The sequence below is a fragment of the Chrysemys picta genome, chromosome 9, assembly GCF_011386835.1.
Source record: "Chrysemys picta bellii isolate R12L10 chromosome 9, ASM1138683v2, whole genome shotgun sequence".
Lineage (NCBI taxonomy): Eukaryota > Metazoa > Chordata > Testudines > Emydidae > Chrysemys > Chrysemys picta.
This window is the reverse complement of record NC_088799.1, coordinates 47,318,139-47,342,862: the sequence shown is the minus strand read 5'-3', so window position 1 is coordinate 47,342,862 and position 24,724 is coordinate 47,318,139. Positions and strand designations below refer to the sequence as shown.

Sequence of the window (24,724 nt, the reverse complement as noted above, 5' to 3'; positions counted from 1 at the left end):
TGCATTGACTTCAGTGCTCTGACTTCATTTGAGTTACTCCAGGTTGCTTCAGAAGCGCTACACCAATTTACACCTGCTGAAGATCTGGCCCATACTGTACATATTACAGGCATTTGTAATGTGATGGGAGGGGAATAGTTAAGAGTAAAGTTCAGCAGCAACTCCCTCATCACAGATTACTCTGCAAGTGTTCCTCCCCTCTCCCGACAGCTCTCTCTGCAAAGCCAAGGACCCAGCCCAAACAGAATGTCTGGGGCATGGACAAGATGAGTGCATCCCTGCTGTAATTCCATTGACATCAGTGGGGCCTGATTCTGATCTCACCCACACCACTTTCACAGTGGTGTAATTCCACTGCCTACTTCAATGGCATTATTAGTGATTTAGAGGAGAGATCCAAATCAGGGCCCGTTACCCCAGGGATGAATTCAACACAACAGGCCTGATTCTGATCTCATGCTGGTGCAACATAGGAGTAGCTCATTTGAAGTTAAATAAGTAAGTGAGATTGAGTCAGGCCTACTGTCTCCAAAAGTTTCTTTACAGCCCATAGTCAATTACAGTGGAGCCTATTTTAGCATCCTGCTCTTCCAATGATTGGTCCCTGATCCTTCAGAGGAAGGTGAAAACACAGTAATACCCCTGGCCAGTTGTTCCAGGCTGCATGTTGGAATGGAAATAGTGCCTTTCCTAATTTACAGGGTTATGAGTACTCTGCCCCTGAAGCATGAGGTTTGCAGGAGGCTTCTACACTGACCTGTGGATTCAGTTAACAGGCCAAATTTCCAGAGAGAGTCCTGAGGTCCATGTGCAATTAAGCACCCATATTTGCATGTGCAGTTACTGCGATTTTGTGCAAACAGTATGACTGCACGGACAAAGGATGCCCTTGGTATCATGCAGTCACCAGGCAGGCGCGTGCATTTGCAATAATAATTCCAATCATAAATATAGTGAGCAATTGGCACAGATCTTACACCCTGTTGAGGGTTTAGCTCTGCATATCACTACAGACACTTCTAGTGCAAAACTCCTTGAACTGCAGTGAATTGACAGGCTCGTTTGAGCTCTGCAGGAATTGAAGATTCATTTCTCCATAGAAATCTTAATGGACGATAAGTAGTATGATTAGAAAATACCAAGAAAACCAGTGCAATGCATTGGCAAGTTGGTTTGGGAACAGCTATTATAGGATCGGGCTGATCTGATTTACTGGCCCTTGTGAGTCCCCAGTTCTTTAGCAACATCTGCGTTTCCTAACTGTCTCTTATGTTTTGTACATCCAGTACCTGCTGAATTTCATCCGCAGTGGGCCCACAGGCTATGCACCGTATTGTGCTGAACGGCTGAAGCGCACCTATACCAATGGAGCGCGGGCTGAACCTCCCAGCTGGCTGGAACTACAGGTAGTTTATCTCTCATCAGCGGGTTCTCAGTTACATATCTGTGTGTTCATGTTGAATGGTATTTACTTGTCTTCACTGGCTGATCTTTCCAAGGCCAGGAACTGAAATACAGTAAACCTGCTCTGGCTATGCTGTTAGACATGCACAGTTGTAGTCACTCCTTGCCAGGTGGACTAGCAAAATCAGGACTTTGTCATAATGCATCAAATCCATAAGACGGATGACCAGTTGTGTGCTGCTGCATTTGCTGTCCTTTTGATGAAGCTGCAAGAAGGGTGTGGAGCTGATTTTTATTCTCTTTTCCTTTGTATGGGCCCTGCAGACTGAGGCCAGGCCTACACTAAAAGGTTAGGTCAACCCAGCTACATCGCTCAGGGGTGTGAAAAGTCCTCAAATCCAAGAATTCGTCTGTCAAACTAGGTACCGCCTCTTGGGGAGATGGATTAACTACAGCAAGGGGAGACCTCTCCCATCGCTGTATTGAGCATCTACACTGATGCACTACAGCAGCATTTCTAGTGAAGACATAACCTCACTTAATGAGCTGAGATCTTGAATGTGATTGTGACCAAGGTGTAAAGTTGATTCAGAGAAAGCTCTTAAATCTAAATGACTCCTCCATTCTCCTTGGGAAAGTGGGCTCTGCCTCTGATTCTTCTCATTCACTTAACTCTGGCTAACAGGCAACAAAGCAGAAGAAACCCATTGTATTTAATGTCACCTTGATGAATGGCCAAAGCATCACGGTCCCTGCAGATTCAGCCTCCATTGCCAAAGAGATCTGCCAGTTGGTAGCTGATAAAATGAAGCTGAAGGATACGTTTGGTTTTTCACTCTACATTGCTGTGTATGACAAGGTAAAGTATTGAAATCCAGCCTGAAATCCTCAAACTCCTCCCCTGGAATGGCCTCTAATAACCCTCTAGAAGCTCCTCCCCAAGGAATGACCTCAAATAGTCCTCCACAAGCTCCATGCTGGGAATCCCCGCTAATAGCTGTCCCACCTGGCTGAGGACTCCTTTACAGCACTGGTTCAACTCTCCTTGCTTTTTGTCCCTTCCAACTACTGACAGTTCCCCTCTATCTGTTGGTGGGCATGTGCCCTGCTCAGGCATTCTTATTCTCCATTATAGAAATTCCCCTCTCACTGCTGTCAGTACTTCTCAGCCCTACACAGGGGAGAGTTCCATTTTCCACGCTCCAAGTCCTAGGAGCTGCTGATGCATTTTGCCATCAATGGCGGTTAACCCAAACCTTGGAACAGTTGCCTGTGGTCCCCCTGAGGCACAGCCCTTTAATTCATATGCTGTCGTTCTGCACATCCTTTCCCACTATATAGTTACGCTAATGATGTACTGGTTTGGAACCAAGATCCCCAAGCAGCATGTGGTCTGGGTGCTCAGAGTTGGGCTCTAAACTAAATGGGCTGAACTCAGAAGTGACACCATTATGTAAAATATACCACCAATGCAAGTGCAGGTGAGTGGGTGTATGCTAAACTCTGAGGGGGCAGAGGTGCATGGCTGTAGCAGGAAAAGCAAATAGATGGGTGTATGATAAAGCAGTCCTACTCCTGGACCCCCATACCATCACCTTCCTGGTTGTTTTTCCAGACACCACCCTGCCCTTCCGTGCCCTGGTGTGTAAGTTACACTCACTTACCAGTGTGTAACTTGCCCAGTCCCATCCAGGACCCCTCTGAACTATCCCACCATATGAACTGATGTGTCTGGGACCTCTTTGTTGTTAGCAGATAGGGGCATTCTAGTCTACTGTCACTCACTAATTACAAATCAGGCCTTTCCCTGAAGCAGACTATCCCTCTGCTCTTAGGTCTGGTCACTGGGTAGCGGCCGGGATCATGTCATGGACGCCATCTCCCAGTGCGAGCAGCTGGTGAAGGAGCAGGGTGCCCATGAACGCAACACTCCATGGCGCCTCTACTTCCGGAAAGAGATCTTCACTCCCTGGCACAACTCGAAGGAAGATCCAGTCAGCACGGAGCTCATTTACCACCAGATCATTCGTGGGATCCGGTTTGGAGAATACCGCTGTGAGAAGGTGGGGTTCCTGACTCCCCTTTGCGCAGGGGCAGTAGGACATAGGGGCTTCCAAAGGGGATAAGCAGAGGAGGGAAGGCTGATGGAGGTGTGTCCAACCACCCTCTCAATGGGCACCGAATGACGGTGCTAGCAGCCCTACCAGAGTACGGTGTAAGGTAAGGTGCATCTGCTAGCTCACGTTGGATGCCACACACACGTCCAGAGGAGCTGCTTGGGTTCTATTTTAATATTGACTTGATTGTCCTGCTTGGCACTGTGACCACATCCTAGATCATCTCTCTTCCTACTGTATTGTTACCTACGGCAGCCATGTTGAGAGCAGAAAAATGACTGTTGCTATATGGACTCCAGACTGTATAGCGTTGGATAATAATAATACCCAGCTCTTGTATAGTACGTCTCATTAGTGGATCTCAAAGGGTCGTAGGACTCAGCTATGACCTTCCAGGCTTCATTTAACCAGCTGAATTGTTGCAGGAGGAGGATTTGGTGGAGGTAGGAGCAAAATATTGCTACATTCAGTTTGGGGACTCCATCCACAATGAGCTGGTCCAGAAGCTGCTCCAGGACTTCATCCCAGCCAAGCTGCTGAAGTCAAAGCCCCAGGAGAAGTGGGTGAGCCTCATAACGTATGCACATGCCAAGGTATGGACCTCACATAACACCGTGACTTGATCTTGAGCCTCCAAGACCTTGTGTTAAGCTCCAGCTTCTACTTCTTTAATTAATGAATTCCATTTATAACAGGCCCATTGGTGTGAAGTGTCCCAGGGATCAGTGAGAGGAGTGCTGGCTGGTGCCTGGAGATTTCTCAGAGAGCAGCAAGAAGCATCTCCATGCATGTGCCCTGCATGGTTCGTTAGGGAGGAGCAGGAAGAGGGGCCATGCTGTCTCCTCTGGGAGCAGGCAGAGGCAGTACAGTTTATTTCTGCAGCCACTCAGGGGGTTTCTTAAAGGGTCATCACTGGCTGCTGCTGTGGTGATTGATTCGGAACAAACGCGGCATGGGATGGTTGGTGTTTATGCATATTACGCTCCCTGTTCTATTGGCGAGATGGGTTATACTGATTAATTGTGTTAGTATTTCTATGGCACCCACTGTGTGTTAAACCCTTAACAGACAACTAAGGAGATGAGATCCCAGTCCAGGGGAAATTAGAATCCAAATAGCTGCCTGTGCCATTAGCCGTGTGTGAATGGGACAGTTCAGGTCCATAGACACTGCCTGTAGCTTGACTTTTTGCAGGTGAAATTGGGCCCAATCTTGCAAAGTGCTGAACTCCCTAAGAAGACTAGGGAGTTGAGGGCTCTCTGCACCTTGCAAAGTTGGTCCTGCTCCTTGTGTGTCTTTGGACGTTGCACTTCGGTATGCGTACCATGGATCTGCATACAAGAAGCCATGGCCTTGTTTTTGTATTGTAGGCCCCATACACACAGGACCGGCTTTCCCCTCAGAGCGTGAAGGAGCAGCTAGTGGATTTTGCCCGTTTTCAGTGGCCTTTGCTCTTTTCCAGGTTCTTTGAAGTCACCAGATTTTCAGGTAACAACACCAGTGAGTGGGCAAGGGGATGGGAGTGGGATAAAGAGAGGAGAAGGGCTGAATTTATAATGGGCTATTTCTACCTTTTCAGGGCCCAGTCTGCCCAAGAACCACTTCATAGTAGCCATTAACTGGAAAGGGATCTGCTTCCTAGATGAGTCAGAAAAGCGGCTCCTTGATCTGTCCTTTCCAGAAATCACTGGAATACACACCAACAGGTCAGTCACCTGGATTGGCAAGATCCAGAGAAAACAGCTGCCTCTCAGCCTAGACTCAGCTAAGGGCTCTCCATGGAGGATGGAGATTCTCTTCCCCTCGCTCCCCAAGAAAGGTGGTTGTTCTGGGTTTGGGTCAGCATCTATTCTTGGGACACGTCCAGAGAGTTTCTGAATGAATGAACTTCCCAGTCAGTCCAGGGAAAGCTCATCCTTCCAGGTCAGGACTGAGGTGCATTAGTGTGAGGGAACCTTACATTGAATTAATTCACTGCTCACTCCAGGAGACGGATGCTCCTCAGTGCCTAGAATGAGGTAACTTTGTGGAGACACATGGGGCAGCTGAACCAACTTGTGGTGCTCTCAAGAGAGAGAGAGAGCCAGAGTTTCACTCACCTACTTCCGAGAAGTCGAGTCAGGAGCTCCTAACTCCTGTTAGGGCTAATGCATGCTCAGGAAGTTCCTGCCCCTGTGTGGAGACTTTATCTGCCTTGAGCTGCAGATAGAGGCCTGTGTATGAATTTAGGACAAAGGAGATACATGGTTTGCAGATGTTCCAGTAACAAACCACTCTGGATCCGCAGGGCAGTGAAGTCTTTTGGGCAGAGCTGCACTCTCATCACGCTGCGGGCAGAGGAGTTTGTCCTGACATCTGTCCACAGCGTTGTCATCGCAGAGCTAGTGGTCCTGTTTCTGGAAGGACTGAAGAAGAGGTCCCAGTATGCTGTGGCCATGCAAGAGAGCAAGCAGCAAGGTTAGTCTGACAGCCCCTGTCTTGGGCAGGCAGAAGTCTTGTGAGAATCCCCAGTACGCACTCAAAAGAGCTAAAAGAGAAGCAGGAAAGCTCAGGGAGACAGAAACTTTACTCCAGGAAGAGCCAGTAATGAACACCACAATGAGCCAGCATCTCAGGCACCATAGTTCAGGCCTCCCTGAAATCAGCAAATCAACCTTCCTTCCCCCTTTGCTGCTGTTGTTTGCTTCCTCTTGGACACTGCATAGTCCAGGAACTCCACCTGCCTGGACAGGAAGTGAGAGCCTGACTATCTGGGGGACATTCTTCATAAGAGCTCCACAAGGGATGGAGATGGCTGTGGAATACCATTGACTGAGGGGGCGAAGGGTTAGGATGCAAATGCCACATTCACTTAATTCTCATTCGTGACCTCTTTTCCCTGCATTACTGCCAGTCCCAGGAACCCGTTCTGCTCCCATCACAATCAATGTAAGTTTTGACCTCAGTGGGAGCAGGTGCAGGCTGCCAGAGGACATGTCAGTGACTGCTCCAAAAAGTGCTATTGTATGATCAGCCATTGTTAAACAAATTACTTCCTACTGGTAACTGAGCCCAGGCCTTGCAAACTCATTTCACTTGTCTTCATGATTGAAATCCCCTGCATTTTCTTCTGACATTATAGAGCCTGAATAGAATACTGCAGTTCTCTTTGTTTCCAGGGGACCCTGCCATTCTGCCCTTCAAGAAGGGGGACTTGCTGATTCTGACCCAGGACAAAGAGCTGGAAGCAAATCGTGGTGACTGGGCCTATGCTCAAAATGAAAGGACTGCCAAGACGGGAATTGTGTCTTTAGAAGCAATCTATATTATCCCTTCCATTGCAAAACCATCTAGCCAAGTGCTGGTAAGGAGCATGTGATGGGGACACAGACAGTAATAGAATGGTCTCCAGGCCTTACAGACCCAGGGTTGAACGACATGACAGGAGTGAATGCGACTGTTCATTGGAATGAGTGGTCCTCCCAACTTGGACCAGGTTGATGCCTTTCATAGGAGCAACAAACAAGTCAGAATTAAATGCAAAAACAAAGACAAAACAAACAAAACCCTTAGTCCAACAGTGAGGATGAGATTTCAGTTGCACAAAAGGAATAATATTCCAGATGATGGCACATACAGCAGCCATAACTCCATGCCCTCTGTGCTTTGTATGAATTTATACAGTTAATTGTAATGCATGGAAATGTGCGTACAGTTGAATTCCCAGACATTTGTGCTGAATGTTGGATTAACGCCACGATTTTGGATATTTTATTTCTGCCTTTTATAAAAAACCAAAACAAACCCCACAGCCTCAGTGCATTTTTCAGAACTACATTATTTGTTGCAAATACAGTCACTGGATTTACTTAGCCGACGGGTCCCATCTTGCTGCAGGTTGGCTGATTGGAAATACAGGCCTACAAACGGATGGGAGTCGCTCCCATCTCGGAATGTTGTGTTAAAGGAACACACCTAACAGGCACCCAGCACAAGTTTCACCCTAATCGCCATCTTCCCAGTGATTAATTGTCGATCCCAGTTTTAGAGAGTTGCTATATTTTGTACTGTACAAGTGGATTAAATGGGACAGTTATGGGGCACACTTAAAGCTAGGGCACCTCCTCCTGGCTGCTCTGGGGATTAGCTCCTTCCAGCACCCCCTTCTGCTGCTCGTACACATGCCCTGCTGCCCCTGTCTCTGCAACTCAGGGTGCTCTCTCTTTGTGGCTTGGCCCTCCACCTAGGTTAATATGGGCCTCCCCTTCCAGGATAGCAGACTCCTATCGGACAACTGTCCCAGGCAGGCTTTGTTCCACTGCCCAGTCTGTGCCACTTCCCCAGTGACTGGTAGGGAACCCAGGGACCCTATGTCTAGCGACTGTGGTCTGCTTTTTCCAAGATCCTGTTGCTATGTCCCTGGACTTCTGCCTACATCTTCCAGCTTCCCCCTCTCTGGATTTACCAACCCAAACTCCCTCCTCTCAGGAAGTAACTGTAGACTACTCAATTCCATAGTCCCAAACAGACCTCCCTTCTCTGAAGCAGGGAGGAGTAAGTGCAGACTATTTCCACTGAAGCCCCTTTTCTGCTCCCCATTTCCTGGCTTTATACCAGTTCCACCTGTTCCTTCTCAGCTGGGGTCCATCTTCAATCAACCTTTTAATCCCTGGCTCCTCAGCAGATGCAGCCTAGCAGGTTAATTAACCTAATTTAACCTGCTCTGGCTTGTGCAAGGGAGGACTCCTCATCCCAGGGACCTACTGAAAAAGATGCATCAGACAAAAAGGAGGTGGATTTCTAATGAGTGCTGTGCTGGCATTAGTCAAGACTGACTCCAGTGCTCGCTGTCGGTGTTTGTGTCTGCATAAGAATGTAACTCAGCTGCTTTCTTGAGCCTCTGCAGATTCCTAACACTATTGCAGCAGAGAATAATTGGGCGTGGTGTACAACGCCATCTGTGGGGATCCAATGACAATAACGTCGAACGGTTTGCGCAGAGCCCCGTAATAGTGTGAAGTCTCTGTGTATTTCCAGAGCTTGCTGATGATGTCACCCGATCAGAGGAGGTTGGCATCACTGAATTCCCGCACGGAGGAGGCAGAGGAAGAGGAAGTGAAAATGAAGCCCTACACGCTTGAGGAGTTTTCCTATGAGCACTTCAGGTAAAGCTCCCTGTACCTGGTGAGACTGCTCCATGCAGGACTCTGGAAAAAGGGTTCATGTCTGGCTGAATGAAACAAACTCTTTAATCCTACCATGGAGGTAGCAATGATTCCATGGCGGAACACACCTCTGAGCTACGTTTCCGCTTACTTACTTGTAATGAAGCTGACAGTGGAGTGACTCCCACTGGGTGGAGATTCTGACCCAGGAACTCCTAGTTTCTCCTATCTGCAGGGTTGCAAAGGCCAGACTAGGATGGTCTGAACTATAACACTCTTCCTTCCACATAGCACTATTCTTAGCTCCAGGATTTGCCATGTTATTAACACAGAACTGGGACATGCAGTCTCCTCTCGGGTCCCAGCAGAGGGAGGAAAAATAGTTTTTCAAACCTCTGATGTCTTCTTTGCTTTCCTTCTGCTGATATCAACAAGGATGTGTGGTCACAGTGCATTCCCAGGCCCTGGCAGTCCCATGTACAGTACTAGCTCACCTCTCTGGCATAGAACATGGTCACAGATTAGTCTTCACAGTGCTGGCTTCCTGTTTAATGTTACTACTGATCTAATAGGTCAGAGTGAACTATTTCTCTTTCCATTCAGGGTTCCTGAAAAGGAGTCCATCAGCAAAGCTGTCCTCCACAAATCCCGTGGGCGCAGCCAACTGTGGGCACTCTCCAAGGAACCCCTGAAGCAGCCCTTACTGAAGAAGGTGTGTGCAGATCCAGAACTTCGGGATCTTGCTTGCCAGGCTTTCATTGATATCCTTTCATCTTCCCCCTCAGCTGGGCGGAGCTGTGTTACTGGTGGGGCAATGGAAAACGTGCCAGCAGTGATCCATGTCTGTCTCACTTCCTTTAGTCTCATATCCCAGCCATTGTAAATGGGGGGTAGCTATATAGAGCACATGGGGTTAAGAGAGCCTCATCTTTCCCAAAAATGGAAAAACTGTTCAACTCTGCTCAAGGGCTCAACAGCCCCACTGTGGCCCACCATGCAGGGTACATCCCGAGGGTCAATCCAGCTAAGAGGATCTTGAGGGAGCTGCTGCTAGAATGCACATACAATATGCCAGCAATTAAGTAATTCCACTTAGAAAGAGTGCGGTTTCCTGCATGATTCCAGAGCTTCTGAACTGTTGGGTGTCCTCCTTCAAGGGTCAGGCAGCTAAAGCCATGGGAGTCATGCGGCTGAGATGGCTGTGCTTGTGGAGAAGGTACAAGGAACAGAACAGGGTTCCTCTCATCAACACACACCAGGAGTCTCCCAAGAGCCCCTGTGGAATAATCCCAGGAGAGGCATTCTGGTACAGAGGGTGACAAATCCATACAGTTATTAGTGGTGACTGTAAAAGTAGGCACAGCTCCTAGCTTGCTGGTGGCTATGCTGGGAAGAGAAGGGGTAGGTTCCAGTGGGCAGCACAGCCAGGGGATATGACTGGGCCTCATGTATCTATTGCTTGATTGGCAACGAAGCAACGCCCAGCACCATGACCAGGATTTGCCCCAAGTCTCTGCTGATTATGTGTCCTTCCCATGAGGACAGTCCTTAACTGTGCCTTCACCCATCATGAAGTTCATGGGAGACTACCCCTCGAAACAGGCACGGTCCTCCATGGAGCTCACTGACCAGATATTCGTGGCAGCCATCCAGGAGGAGGTGCTGCAGGATGAGATCTATTGTCAGATCATGAAACAGCTGACCGAGAACAGCAACAGGTACCAGGCCCGTGTGCGTCTGGCCCCATCCTCCAGTACATGAAGGGTAACTCCAATCCAAGATCTGGGGAGCTTCTGTGCTGTAGCGAGCTGGAATTCCTGCAGCAGCCGTAGTGGGAGGGAATATCTGCAGGACCGGCAGCTGCAGCACCCTATAAGAAGGGTGGGATGGACACCCTCCCCTCTCAGCACTATTGGCTGGTGCTGGTGGGGAGCAAGTGTGACTGTGGAGGCCACATCCCTTCCTGAGATTCTAGTACTGCAGCTTTACTCCCTAGGGGACTGTGGCTGTCTGTGCAGGGGAGTGAGTGGAGAGCCTTTTCCCCTTAGTGCTGGCTATGTAGCTGTGAATGGAGATACAGTCCTAGAGGTGTGTGCCTTTATAACCGTTATATTAGGGGATAGGTTGTCCCGCTCCACCTTCCCATCCAGCCCCCCCACCAAGTTCAGCTTCCCTGCTGTAAGGGTCATGTTAGCACACGGTTGTCACTAGATCTTCTGTTGGCTTCCCCTCATTCTGATTGTTATGTATTACTTTACAGCGCCTTGCAGAATAGATGGATTGCCCCAGGGTCCCTGCCCAAAGAGCTTGCAGTGGAGTCTCAGACAGGACTCGGGGCAACAAGACAACAGAGTGGGGCAAGGTGGGAAGGATGGGTCACAGCAGTAAGGTTATGTCATGCTGACTCACTTCACGGAGTCAGGACAGAAATGGGTCCTTAAGGAGTGAGGGGATTTGAATGAGGAGAGGTCTCCCAGTCCAGGGAGGACATTCCATGTGCAGGGAGCTGCAGGAAACAAGGTATGGAGATGTCTGTGCAACAAAGCAGCAAGAGATGCACTGAGTCTGGCATTGTTAGCAGAGCAGGGTGGGCAGAGGCAATACACCTGGGGCCAGACTGTCAAGAGAGCTCAGCTTCCATTTAGGCATCAGAGTTAGTGGCTAGTGTTTTCCAAAGAGATCAACAAGGTGAGCTGCTGGGGCTGGAGCAGGTTTGAGAACAAGGCCCCATGAGATGTGAAAGCAGCCCCCAAGCAACTTCCTGTCCCAGAGAAACGGGCTCAGGAGGCTGTTGTGTAAAACAAATCAACAAGATTAATACATGTGAGACCAGCACGTTCTGTTACATCATTGCTATTGTTTCCTCTAGTAGCAATCATCGATAATGGGTCAGAATCACACTCCAGTGTGATAAGTGGAATGTACGAACATAGGCAAGAATAACCATTTCAGAACAAACATATACACAGCATGTACTTGAGATGGTTCGCTGTCTTGGGGCAGGAATTTGCTTACACCTCATTGTCATGTAAATAGCTTGTAAATCTAAACTGTTTCTAGGTTAACATTTGGCCTCACAGTTGTAGACGTTGGTGACATTCCATGGATCACAGCCAGTACCACAGTGTTATTGTGATTTCTAGAACTGCAGGCTGTCAAGACAACACATTACACCTACCATCATAGACCCTGCACCATGGCAGTCCATCCAGGCGGGCTGGGCACAACTCCCTTCAGAGATCATTAGTGCCCCTTTGCACACTGCTCATAAGGATTTAAGAATTACACAAGGCATAATGATCAAACCAGATCACTTTGGAAGGGAGCAAGGCAGAATGATCTAGTGGTTAGAGGATGAAACGGGCAGGCAGGAGTTCTAGGTTCTTTTCTTGACTGCATCTGGCTAGCTGTGTGACACTGAGCAAGTCTCTGAATCAACCTGTGCCTCAGTTTCCCCATCTTTAAAATTGTAGTTAGTTACCTATTTCTCAAGGGTGTTGTATGGCTCAATCTCAGAAAGAATTGCTATAGAAGTGCAAAGTATTATTATTATTTCACCAACAGAGTTTGCCAGCCTGCAGTGTTGCATCAGTGCTCTACCATGATGGTGCTGCAAGTGGAATGGTGCTGTACTTTGCATATAAATAGCTGTATAATGGTGTAGGAGTGTGTGGCTGTCCCTCCCCGTCAATCTCGGAAGAAGGCCACACCCCCTCGCTCTCAGGTCCCTCTCTAGACAAGGATTACTGGGGCATTAGCCATCTCTAAGCCCCTGGCCCTCTAGGCAGGGCCAAGTGGCAGGTAGTCCAGGGCCCTGGCTGCAGGCAGAGCACAGCACCACACAGCCCAGGGGCTCAGGCAGACAGCAGACAAACGCAGGCCTCTTGACCTAAGGTGGGGAGGCTGCCACCCCAGGGGTGGGGTTGCAGGGGATAGGGGAACCCCGGCCCACCCTACTCCACCAGGTCCCAGCCCAGGGCCCTAACAGTGGCAGAGGGCTCTGCCACTGGGTCAGTGGGGATCCTACCACAACACGCTGACCAGTACTTAGGCAACACCACAACCAGAGTACAGACTGGTGTCCCTGAGCTACTTCCTACACTCCCCTCGTGCTGTACCTGTGTCTTGGGGTTGTCCTCAGTCTCCCTGGAATACACTGCTAAGGCAGTCCCAGCAACTCCTCAGTGTCCCTGGCATCAGGTAGCTGTGGCAGCTCCTCCGCGTCCTAGGTGCTGTCAAGGTCTCTGTTGGGCTCGAGCCCCAGCAGCAGGCGAGAGGCATCCATCTCCTCCAGTGGCTCCAGCCCAACTGAGCTAGAGAGCCCACCCTTTATACTTCCTGCCCCGCTCCTCTGCTTCTGGTGAGGTAGTTGTGGGTGACCTGGCTCCATCCATGAGGGAATGGGCGGCGGTCCCTCCTTGGCAATCTCAAAGGCCACGCTCTCTCACTACAAATGGTATTAGTACAGGTTTTCTAATTATGATACTAGTGCAGTTCCTCCTTCATTCCACCACTTTAGCCCTAGCTATTATCCACTGTGTCACTGTGGTAGAAATAAGCAATCCCTGGAACAGCAAGGGAAACAAATGTTGTTCCTTCCAGACTGGTGCACTATGGACCAAATTCTGCCCTCATTTACATGGGTGTAAATTCAGAAACACTCATCACTGAAGATCCTCCAGATTTATACTGGTGTAACTGCGATCAAAATCTGGACCTCAGAAAAGTGACTGTGTAAAAGGTCAAATCGACTTCCTTCACTGACCAAACTGGCTCATGACTCTTAGCAGTTCAGAGCCATCACCGTGACTGGAACTGGAATCTGTTCTGTTTCTGGCCTCATCAACAGAGTTCCAGCTGCAGAACCATTATTACTGGTGATGCTGTACAAGCCAGAAGACCCCAGAGTGACTAACAGTTTGCAGGGCTGGAGGTTAGATGTACAGTGCGTGAATTGAGCAAATTTGATTGAGAGTCACTGAGAGATGATAATCATGGAACCTCACCATGCTGTTGATACTGTCCCTTTTCAGAGTAGAATTGTATGCTCAGAAAAATCAACTGCAAGGCAAGTGCCTGCAGAGGTGCTGGAACAATCTGTACAGTGGGGGTGCTGAGAGCCATTGAACCAAACTGTAAAGCCTGTATCTGATAGAAACCACTTCAAGCCAGGGGGTGCTGCAGCACCCCTAGTTCCAGCACCTATGCGTGCTTGTGTTATGGGCAATGGGGCGCAGCTGGAGGAAGATGAATGCAAATAGTGTGCTACAAAAAATATTTAACACTATCCAAATAAATGTGAGTTGGTAGCACTCCATGGACATGAGCACCCAATTGCTTTGCAGGAGAAAGCCCCAGGGATTCAGCTGCCACGATAGTCTTGAAGCTGGAGCTCATTCTTATTCATGAGATTTGCAACTGTCATGAATAATTCATTAGCCTGGATTTAGCATGATCTCTGCCATTGTACAGTGCTAGCCTGCTGGGTTCTGCATGCAGGCTCTGGTGACTGGCTCCTCTCACTGGGAGTGACACAGTGCTCTATTGTGAGGCCATATTTCTACACAGGGCTTCTCGTCTCTGTAGCTAGTGCATGGTTTGAGGAGTACCGGCTGTTTTGTGTTTGCAGGTACAGTGTGAACAGTGGCTGGCAGTTACTCTGGCTCTGCACTGGCCTGTTCCCTCCCAGTAAATCACTGCTGAAACATGCCCAGAAGTTCATCGAGACTCGTCAGAAAGAGACCCTGGCTCTGGACTGCAGCCGGAGAATTCAGAGGATAATGAGGTAAAGAATTGCCAACCACAAGAGTTCAAAAATCATGAGTCAGGCCCCCAAACATCCTGAGACGGGGTTAAAAATCATAAGAGGGTTTTTAAAAAAAAATGACAGTTTTGGGTGTTTTCTTTTGCCTTCTGAATTCGGAGCCATTAGGGAGCACTCCGGTCACATTCACAACCATGAGGGCTAGACACTTTTAAATGGAAGCTGAGATTCTCACAGAATCACATAACTCCAGGAGCTGGGGCTTTATGAAAAACACCAAATATTGTGAGACTTGTGATAAAATTGCAAGAGTGGACAACACTGAGATTCCCTTTTAGGATTCCCTGGATCATACAGAAATCACCAGGTTTCTCTTTCCCCTTCAGCTGCAAATGAGGGTGTGTTTTGATTCTGTGGTATCCAGACAGTAAACTCAGTGTATGCCCCCCTCTTCATTTGCAGGTAAAATGTTGGGTTAAATTCACTATGCTGTGACTCCAGTGAAGCTGATGAAGTCACACACTGTGTAAATATGGCTCTGTGAACCAGAACCATGCTGAGAAGAGTAGCAACATCTGAGTGGGGCCCCATGCAGCATACATCCTGCTCAATAGAGATGCCAGTTGCACCCGTATCTTTCACCCTGCCGCTGCCTGGTCATCTACACCAATGCAATTCTCATTCTCACTGGGTTGCGTTACAGTTACACCCAGTCTGCACTGGTCTGAGTGACATGGGGGCAGAGCAATGGGGAATCAGGCTCATAATACCTCTGGTGTACGGAGGGGGCAGGGTGCTTAGGTGTACAGCAGGTACAGAAAGCCTGCTCTGCAGCCAAAAGCTGATGCATTGTGAGGGGGAAGCAGGGCTATGATCATGCCCTGCTTCCCCCTGACATGCACCCTGTTCTAGCAGGAGCATTGTTGTCAGCATTGGTCTGCTTCCCTTATCGCCCCAGAGCACTAGCAACCCCCTGGGGACTGCTGTGTGTGCATGCGTCTCTCCTCTGCGTCTCAGCCCCTCAGAAAAACCACAGGAGCTGAGAGCAAAGCCCAGATACAACAAGCGGGAGGGACTGAAATCCTCTTTTGGTTGGTGTCATGAACGTGAGGAGGGCTGTCACAGAAACTGAAGTGGTTGGTGGGATCACGTGAGCTGAGGGGGAAGGTCTCACTGGTTTCCTCCAGAGCTGTTCTGAGTTACCTGACCTGTCACTGCAGCGAGCTGGTGCTGTGGCATCAGGGTCAATCAGATCTGTGGCATGACACGTCTGTATTCCATGCCATGTGAACATATGTACGTTTAATCATCACACTATCTGGAGTGGCTCATGCCTGTGAGTGCCTGCCTGAGGGCAGACTGTCTAAAGCAGGTCAGACACCCCAATCTGATGTGATGTTCTATAATTAGATTACGCCAAGCCAGTAACAAATGTGAACTCCTAGGTCACTATAACAGTCTTACCAAGGAGTTACAAACAGGCCCCTGAGACTCTCCAGTCTATCTTGCCACCCAGACAAATTTGATTTAGTGATAAATGGTCACTTACACCAAAAAAAAAAAAATATCACACCACATTCAGTTTGTTTCCAGTCCCAAGAAACCAGTCACTGACCTCAGATCAACTGGCACCTAGATCCTACACCAAAGCGAACGCCTGTAGCCAATCCTGTAATAAACTAGTTAAAGGGTTATTAACTAGGAAAAATAAATGAGTTATTTACAGGTTAAAGCAAGCAAACATATACACACTAAGGAGTTACTGTCTAAATCCTAAGCGGGCCAGAGTTGTAGTAACCTGTCAATTCAAAGCATCTTTCAGGGCAGACCCAAGACGCAGCCCTTGGGGAGCTCTGGCTTCAGTTTAGAGTCTCTGGCCCTGTCAGTATTCAAACAGCCAAAAAGATGGAAAATTTTCTCCCTGCAGATCTTCCAGCTCGTCTACCCCCCCCCCCCGTCTCTAGGAGTGGGCCCCGTGTCTAATCCCTTCCCCCTGCCTTCCCTGGCCCAGACTCGGTTGGAATGCTAACGTGGCTGCTTTGCCTGCTCTCAGTGGGTGGCATTGTACAATTAGGGGAAACGTCACTGCAAAGTGAATTTCCCTTTAAATTGCCTGACCAACACCAGGGCGGGAAAGCTATTCATTGCCTTGTCTTCTGAGGGACTGAAAGTCTCCTGCCTCCCCCCAGAGTGTGCCATCCTTCCACAGGGCACTGCTCAGCTAGATGGAGTTTCTTTAGCTGGGAAAGGCAGCTTTTTATTAAATGAAGACGGTCTCCATTAAGTTGCCCAGAGAGTGGGAGGGGGGGTACCAGAGCGTATATGTTTCAGAGGCTGTTTCTTCTCCTGCTCGGTCAGTGCTGATTCTTCTCCCACCAGCCCATGGGGAAGGTGGGCTTCCTAAGACTCCCCTAAACTCTGGGGAGGGGGAGCCAAGTTGGGCTTCTGGGACTATCTCTGGTCCTCCAGGGCTGCACCTTCTTGCCATGGCTCCTGGGTGGGGAAAACCAGGGCCGGCGTCCCAGCAGGTGCTCAGGGTACCTTTCCTCCCCACCTAGGGTTACCATACGTCCAGGTTTTCCCAGACATTGCCTCTTGTTCGATCCTCCACACTCGGTCGTGACGGATTTTTCAAATAAGAGGTAATATCCAGGTGTTTTAGGGAGCAGACCTGGTCAATCCTGATAGGTCCCTCCCCTTCATCCACAACTGAGTGTCCCTTGCAGCTGCCAGATCCCATCCACCCAGGCTCTAGCTCTCAGCCGGGAGGTGCTAACTGATGGCTGGTGCTGCGTCCCTGGGTCTGCTCAGCTGCCCTGCCACCATGACAGACGGCGACGCTGCTCCGCTGCCCCGCCACCTTGAGAGAGGCCCCAGATACCCCCTCCCAGTACTCACACAACCCCTCCAGCACCTCCCCAGGTACCGCTCCCAGTACTCACACACATCCCCTCCAGCACCTCCCCAGGTACCGCTCCCAGTACTCACACGTAACTGCTCCAGCACCCCCCTAGATACCCTTCCCAGTACTCACATATACCCCTCCAGCACTCCCCAAATACCCTCTCCAGCACCCCCTCTCTCCCTCCCGCTCCAGCAGTGTCCTCTTTTTGGGACCCTGAACCATGGCATCTCTTTCCCCATCCCTTAGGTCCCTAGATCAGGATGCACGGAGAAGTGGCCCGTGCTGCTGCTATCTGACCCTAAGCCAGGCGAGAATGACTGAATCCTGGTGAACTGAATGGGCACAGATGGCTGGCTCGTATCAACAGCCGTGCTGTTAAGCAAATGTTAGGTTCAGTTTTCCCCTCCTTAACTGAAATTCACATTTTACTAAATTAGAAGAAATGACGTTTTAAAAACACCAAAATAACTCCATTCGCTGGGTCAGAGGCCAGGCCAAATTCTTCTCTTAGTCACTGTGGGTCCCCCCATCCCACATCTCCTCATTGATTTGGCTGGCCACAGCAAGCAGGGTCTGCCCCACTTCTCCCCTCTACCTGAGCTACTCCACAAAGTGCAGGAAACAGAGAAAATAGCAGCACCCTAACATAATGGGCTAGCTTTGTCCCTTCTGTGCCTCTGTTGAGGTCTGGACTGAGTCAGACTCAGCTCCCCTTACCTTAAAGTGTAGCTCTACCTGCAGGGTGACTCTGTGAAATTGGCATTGTGGAATACACTTCCACACCAACCCTGCTCAGTTGATAGGTAAAAACATAATGCTTCTAACAGCCCTTCCAAGCTGGGGACTTAGTGGCACCTGCATCATTAGCTGTATTAAAGATTCTGCATTGGAATCTCAGTTAAATTCTTTTGACGATGCGTGAAGCAGAATAGAATCTAGCTCTCTCACCATGGTCTCGCAAACAGGAGGAAAAAATTACGGTAGCTATTAAAGACAGAAGCTAAGATGCCGAATACACACAAATGCCATTTTTATCTGGCCACTTTGCAGAGTAGAATGGCTTTTTAATGGATGCTCCAATCAACCTGCACATCCTTGCTCTGTTAATATATTTAACATGCTTTAGGGCCAGAGGTGCAGTGGGAAACTCTCCTTTCCCAAAGCCAGAGTGCTGGGGTCTCTGCTTCAGTTTAATCTCACTCTGCAAATCCCCAGGGGGATGAGTGAATGCCCAGCTCTGAAGTGCCTTGGGTTGTTGTTTTCCAGGAGCGGCTCTCGGAAGTGGGCTCCCCATAACGTGGAGGTGGAGGCCATCCAGCAGAACATCACCAAGATCTCGCACAAGGTTTGCTTCCCTAACAATACAGAGCAGGTGAGAACTCCCTTTTTTTCCTACCCTTGACTTATTTGATTCATGTTGGGCCACATTTCAATGGAGTATGCTGCTGCTGTGTGCAGAACAGTGGCTGAATCGGACTCTTCATTTGGTTCATAAGATCTACCTCGACCAGTGGTGGGCAACCTGCGGCCCACGGGCTGCATGCAGCCCGTCAGGGTAATCCACTGCTCCCATTGTCCGGGAACAGCAAACCACGGCCACTGGGAGTTGTGGGGGAGGGGGACCATGCCTGAGGATGGTCAATGTAAACAAAGTGTCTCACGGCCCGCCAGCGGATTACCCTGACGGCCCAAGGGCTGTAGGTTGCCCACCACTGACCTAGACCCACAGAGCGTTCTGAGTGGTCAGCGCAGCTGAATCTGTTGCCTCTAAGCACCCCTTTCTTCCTAGTGCATTCCATCAGGGCCTCTGTTATGTTTTAGGTGTTTGAGGTGGGAACAAACACCAGAATCCGGAACCTGTGTCAGACCATTGCCTCCAAACTGCAGCTGAGCTCCTGGGAAGGATTCAGCCTCTTTGTCAAGATTGCAGACAAGGTAACTCCGCTCAGGTGTGCTACAATGGAGCGTGGCAGGGAAGTCTGACCTATGAGGAAAAGCTAAAAAGACAGGACATGTTTAGTCTGGAGAGAAGAGGAAGGAGGGGGGGAGCTGATGAGTCAAATATGTTAAGGGCTGTTATACAGAGGATGGTGATCAGTTGTTCTCCATGACCACTGAAGGTAGTAGTGGTAGTAATGGGTTTACTCTGCAGCAAGGAAGATTTAGGTTAGATATTAGGGAAAACTCTCTAACTATAAGGATAGTTAAGCACTAGAATAGGTTTCCAAGGGAGATTGTTGAATCCCCCCCATCACTGGATGTTTAAGAACAGGTTGGACAAACACCTATCAGGGATGGTCTAGGTTTACTTGGTCCTTGAAGGCCTTCCGAGGTCCCTTCCAGCCCTATGTTTCCATGACTCCATGAAGGTGCAAGGTGGTTTAGGACCTGTGGTCTCTGTGGGTAACATCCCTATGTGAAGATGAGTAGTTGGGAACAGCAGGGGAGAACATTGAGGGCCACACTCCTGTATCGGGAGGAGAAAGATCACTTACTGCACACTGCTGTGGTCAGATCTTTTTCATGCTTAGGGTCGGACCCTGCGAGGTGTTGGCCTGTAACTCCAGTTGGCTTCCATAGTGATGGTGGGTGCTCAATACCACCCTTGAATTAGCTCATCCCCCAAAAGCCTCTCTGACTCAAGCTGAAGCCAGGCTGTTGGTGCTGGCAGTCCAGCAGGTCTTCCCTCTCCTTCTGGTGCCATTTGATCTTTGTGCACCAGGAGCAATAGATAGTCTGCAAAGCGCTGAGCTCCAGAGGAGAGGAGCCCTGTGTCTGCCAATATTGCAGCAGCAGGAGCTGGCGGAGAACAGGCAAGGCAGCTTCCATCTGTTTTAAGGGCAAGCAGCCAGGGAGGAGGGAAGAAAAGAATAAACAGAGTAAAACTCCAATGAGAGAAGGACACTTCCATTAGCCTTCCCCCTACTCCCCCCCCCCCCCAATCTCTCCTCTCATTTCCCTTTGCCTCTGATCCTTCCCCTCCATGCCTGTGCTTTCGCTGTCTGTACTGTTGGCAGGGACAGTTCAGGCCATACTGACCTTCACTGTCTCTGGGTGATGCAATTTCCTTCCTCCCATTGCTCTGCATCTTGCAGGTGATCAGTCAGAATGAGGCCGACTACTTCTTTGACTCCTTACGGCAGGTTACTGACTGGACTCGGAAGAACAAGCCAGGGAAAGATGGTAAGGAAAGGGATCTACTCTTGGTGGCTGTGTTAATCTGTAGCAGAGCAGTGGGTGAAAAGCAGGATCTATTCATCCTTTGTGAACGTCTGATTGGTGGGCTGGTAAAACCCATTTCTGGCATAGTGTTCGTGTGCATCATTGGTGTCGTTTGCCATGGTACTAGGAACCAGCTGACCTGGGGCGGCCAGGACAGGGTTGTTAAAGACAGTGGAACTGGTCTGTATATGGGTAGCGGTGGCTGACTTTGATACCTTTGAGTTTCTGCATCTGTAACGTGCTGACTCGTGGATCTGATGATTGCAAGTTACAGTCTGGGACTTGTGCATTGCCAGACCCAATGTCACCAGGTACACACATCAAATACTACACAGGCTCTCAATATAATTCAGTTCCTTGCTTCATTAGCAGCTTGTTATGTGGATTATTCTGGCAGCCAGTTTAATATCTGAGCTCATGTTATCTTGCTGTATTGTTTAGGGAAAGCACTTATGGGGTTAAATCTGATTATAATTCTCCCCCTCCCACACTTAAGCTTGTAGTTCTAAATTTGGGTTGAACTCAAATTCCACCCACTTTTCTTGCTAATTTCTCCAAAGAACTGGGGTCAAAATTGCCAAATGTGGCCACTGACTCTCAGTTGCTCATTTGGAGATATCTGGAACCCCGTTGTCTGAAGCGCTGAGCAGGCAAGCCTGTCGACTTGGAGTTACCAGGAGATGTGCCTGCTAGCGCTCGGAACATCAGGCCAGAGGGGTCAAATACAGGCACCTAAAATCAGCATCTCTTCTCACAAAGGCAGCTGGCAGTGAATGCTTGGTAGGAGAGGTGGCAGGAATTGCTCAGTGTGATGGGTTAGGATCCGGACATAATACACACAGCTAAGGAGCTCTGCCATTTCTTGCCGCTCCACGAAGCAGTGTACACATGGGACTGTCATTCCCTTCCCTCCATCGCATCAGCTCGCTCCTGTTGTAAACCTACAGCGACTGACAGTAACAATAGTGCAGGCTTCATTTGCCAGTATCTTTAACATTATTTCTAAAAATAAATCAAACCTACAAAGTACAGTAGCCCTGAGCTATGTGGACCCATCAGAACTGGCCTCAGGGGACAGAAGCATTGACCCAAAAGGGCTACAGTTCCTTAGAGGATGACCTGGGGAGCACTGAGAATGTTGTTGTTCCCGTAGGGGTTGCTGTGGCTGTGACTTACCAGGTGTACTTCATGAGGAAGCTATGGCTGACTGTAACTCCCGGGAAAGACCTGAAGGCTGACTCCATCTTTCATTATCACCAGGTAACTACGTCTCTAGGGAATGGCCAGTAAGGGAACTCATGTCATGCAGTGTGATCAGGGCGATCTAGTGGAGAAACCGATCCTGCCGGAGTATTTATTTCTCCATCTCAGACAGGGCAGCCACCATCATAGCTCCAGGGGCACACACACATTTTAAAAAACACATAATAATCAATTTGGCATCTGTCAATATAAATTTACCCTTCAGGGCTGGCCTTTTCCGGGGGCTTGATCTGTGAGGCCTGCATCTCCATTTCACAGTCTCTGCCTGGCTTGGCCCATATTGGCTCCAGACCATTCTGCACAGATTCACTGCTTATGCCTTCCAGGAGCTGCCCAAGTATCTGCGAGGATATCACAAGTGCTCCAAAGAGGAAGCTGTCCAGATAGCAGGGCTGATTTATAAGGTGCGTTTTGACAAGGACCGATCGCAGCAGGCAGCCATCCCCAAGATGCTGAAGGAGTTGGTGCCAGACAATCTGATCCGAGCGATGGCTCCGGAGGAGTGGAAGAAGGTAAAAGCCCCTACACCTGTGCTTGAGGCAGCCAGCCGGTCCTGCTCCTCACGCTGCTGCAGCTACTCTTTTACACGCCCAGCTCGCGGAGAGCTAGCGCGAGGATGGCTCCTCAAGCTGGGAGTCAGGCCGCCAGCTCAAAGTGCAGCCGTAGCCTGTTCCTGTTTATAGCCAGATTTTGCATCCTCTAAATAATCCTCTGACATGTGCCTGTGTCCCCAGAGCTGTGCAGTCCTCCCAGAGACCACCCCAGACATAGGCGCTGACTCCGTGGGTGCTCCGGGGCTGGAGCACCCACAGGGAAAAATTGGTGGGTGCAGAGCACCCACTGGCAGCTCACTTCTGCCTCCACTCCACCTCCTCCCCTGAGCGGGCCACCGCGTCCTGCTTCTCCCCCCTATTTCCCAGCACTTGCACCGCGAAACAGGTGTTTCGCGTGGCAAGCCTGGGGCGGGGGTGTGTGGAAGAGAAGGAGGAGGAATGTGGCGCGCTTGGGGAAAAGGTGGAGCCCAGGCAGGGATTTGGGGAGGGATCCAATAGGGGCAGGGAGGGGGCAGAGTCGGGGCAGGGGGCGGGAGCACCCATCGGCGCCAACAAAAGTTGGCACCTGTGACCCCAGACCTCTTCATTTTCTGTGTCTACCATGGCTGGGTGGACGGACACTCAGTTAGGAAATGTCATTGGATTTGAGAGTTAACTTCATCCACATCAAAGCCGGTTCACATAATCAGCCTTTCATGGGTAGCCAGTTATCATGTAACAGCCAGAGGCAGTATACACACCTCTGCGCAATTCATAACAAACAGGACAAAGACCCCTCAGCCCCACCAGGCAGAGAGAAGGGTTGGATGGCTGCTTGGCAGGGAATCAGAGGGTATATGCATTGACAAGAGGTGCCAGGGCACAGCTTGTCCTACCCATTTGTATAGGACAGGTGAGACTTGCTCGTGGAGGCAACAGTTCCCCTGTGTTTGACTCCCACCCTGACTCAGCCACTCCCTCTGGGGCACCTGCTTCTGCAGGGTCTCATCCAGCCCCCTGGAGAGAGGACAGACAGGAACTGCTAGGAGCTCCCCCTCCCTACATGAGCTTCACTTTCTCTGCCCCAGGCCCAGGGGAGGAGAGCTGGGAGCCCTGGGTGGAGTTTTCCACTGTGCTGCCTGGAGGCCGAGCCAGGGAAGCTGCTGGGCCAGGTGACCTTCACTCAGGCTTGGTGGGGAGCTGCTGGTCTGGGAGGATCTTCAGTTCCCATTGCTGGAGTCCAGGGCAGAAACCTGGGTAAGGGGAGCTGCTGGGAGATTTCCACCTTCTTTCCTCGTGGCAGCTGCAGGAGACCCCGGGGCTCCCCCATTCTTGTAGGCATAGGTGCCCCTTGCTGCCTTGGGGTGATGTGGCCACGTGACTGATCCTGCAGTGTGATGGGTGAGTGCATATCTGCAGGACAAACCCTGGGTGGGGAAAAGCCTGCCCCCACTCTCTCACTTACTGGGGTGCATGTGTCCCTTTTCTATACAGAATATCATTGGCGCCTACAGCAAACATGAGGGCAAAACAGTGGATGAGGCCAAGGTTGCCTTCTTGAAGCTGATCCACCGGTGGCCCACATTTGGGTCAGCCTTCTTCGAAGTGAAGGTGTGTCTAGGCGGCTTCTCATTCCGCGTGCACTAATGGTTCTGCCAGGGGAGCACCAGGTGGGGTGCGCTCATCTGCCAAATGGGAAGCTATTCCAGCCCCCATCCCTCCTGCCGCCTGCAAGAGAGGGGGAGAGACTGTGGGAACACATTAGTGAGGGAAAGCAAAACTCATTTCCTTCCCTGTGGTGAGGTTCGTGGTCCCTGCCCTTTTGTGGGAGCGAGTCAGTGATCTAGTTCCAGCTCCTGGGAGAGCTCTGGCTCATGAAACTCCTCTGTCCTGTTCACCACTCTTCTTGTTCCAGTGAAACATAATTGTCATAGGGGGCCATGGTGGCACAGGGAGAGGGGCCCCCTCAGGTATCCAGGGCCACTCCCCATGGGGGTGCTTGAACTGAATTCTTGGTTGGTAGGAACCAGTGCAGAGAGCACAGGGGGATGTGTTCGGTGACTGGGGTCGACTGCTGCATTATATATTCTTTGGAGACCGTTGATCATGTAGGTGCCTCCCTAACCTGAATGCAGTGTTCTGGGTCCTGCTGCCCTCAACCTAATGCAGATGCCTTCTACTCCTTTCTTCCCCAGCAGCAGTGCACACTACTAACCTTTTCTGCCACAGTCCCCCTCCAATCTCCTATCATCCCCCACGGTTTGGCCCTCAACACATTTTGGTTTGTGCAGTACCAGGAAGGGTGTGCCGCAAACCAAAGTGAGAGAACTACTGCCCAATAGCCCAGAGCTAGCAAACTAGATCTGCCTTTA

General features: G+C 50.0%; 1 protein-coding gene across 3 annotated transcripts in view; it reads left to right on the top strand.

Annotated features, from left to right (window-relative positions):
- Positions 1–24,724, top strand: part of MYO7B (myosin VIIB) — a 117,162-nt gene that overhangs the window by 87,549 nt on the left and 4,889 nt on the right. For all 3 annotated transcript variants that reach the window (XM_042853501.2, XM_024103258.3, XM_024103259.3), the window contains 18 exons: positions 1,287–1,406; positions 2,090–2,263; positions 3,240–3,467; positions 3,947–4,114; positions 4,892–5,009; positions 5,101–5,227; positions 5,809–5,978; positions 6,680–6,864; positions 8,538–8,665; positions 9,269–9,426; positions 10,230–10,383; positions 14,295–14,450; positions 18,601–18,706; positions 19,156–19,269; positions 20,430–20,517; positions 21,710–21,816; positions 22,146–22,331; positions 23,847–23,963. In XM_042853501.2, coding sequence (XP_042709435.2) covers positions 1,287–1,406; positions 2,090–2,263; positions 3,240–3,467; positions 3,947–4,114; positions 4,892–5,009; positions 5,101–5,227; positions 5,809–5,978; positions 6,680–6,864; positions 8,538–8,665; positions 9,269–9,426; positions 10,230–10,383; positions 14,295–14,450; positions 18,601–18,706; positions 19,156–19,269; positions 20,430–20,517; positions 21,710–21,816; positions 22,146–22,331; positions 23,847–23,963 — 2,604 coding nt within the window. The remainder of the gene's footprint in view (positions 1–1,286; positions 1,407–2,089; positions 2,264–3,239; positions 3,468–3,946; positions 4,115–4,891; positions 5,010–5,100; positions 5,228–5,808; positions 5,979–6,679; positions 6,865–8,537; positions 8,666–9,268; positions 9,427–10,229; positions 10,384–14,294; positions 14,451–18,600; positions 18,707–19,155; positions 19,270–20,429; positions 20,518–21,709; positions 21,817–22,145; positions 22,332–23,846; positions 23,964–24,724) is intronic.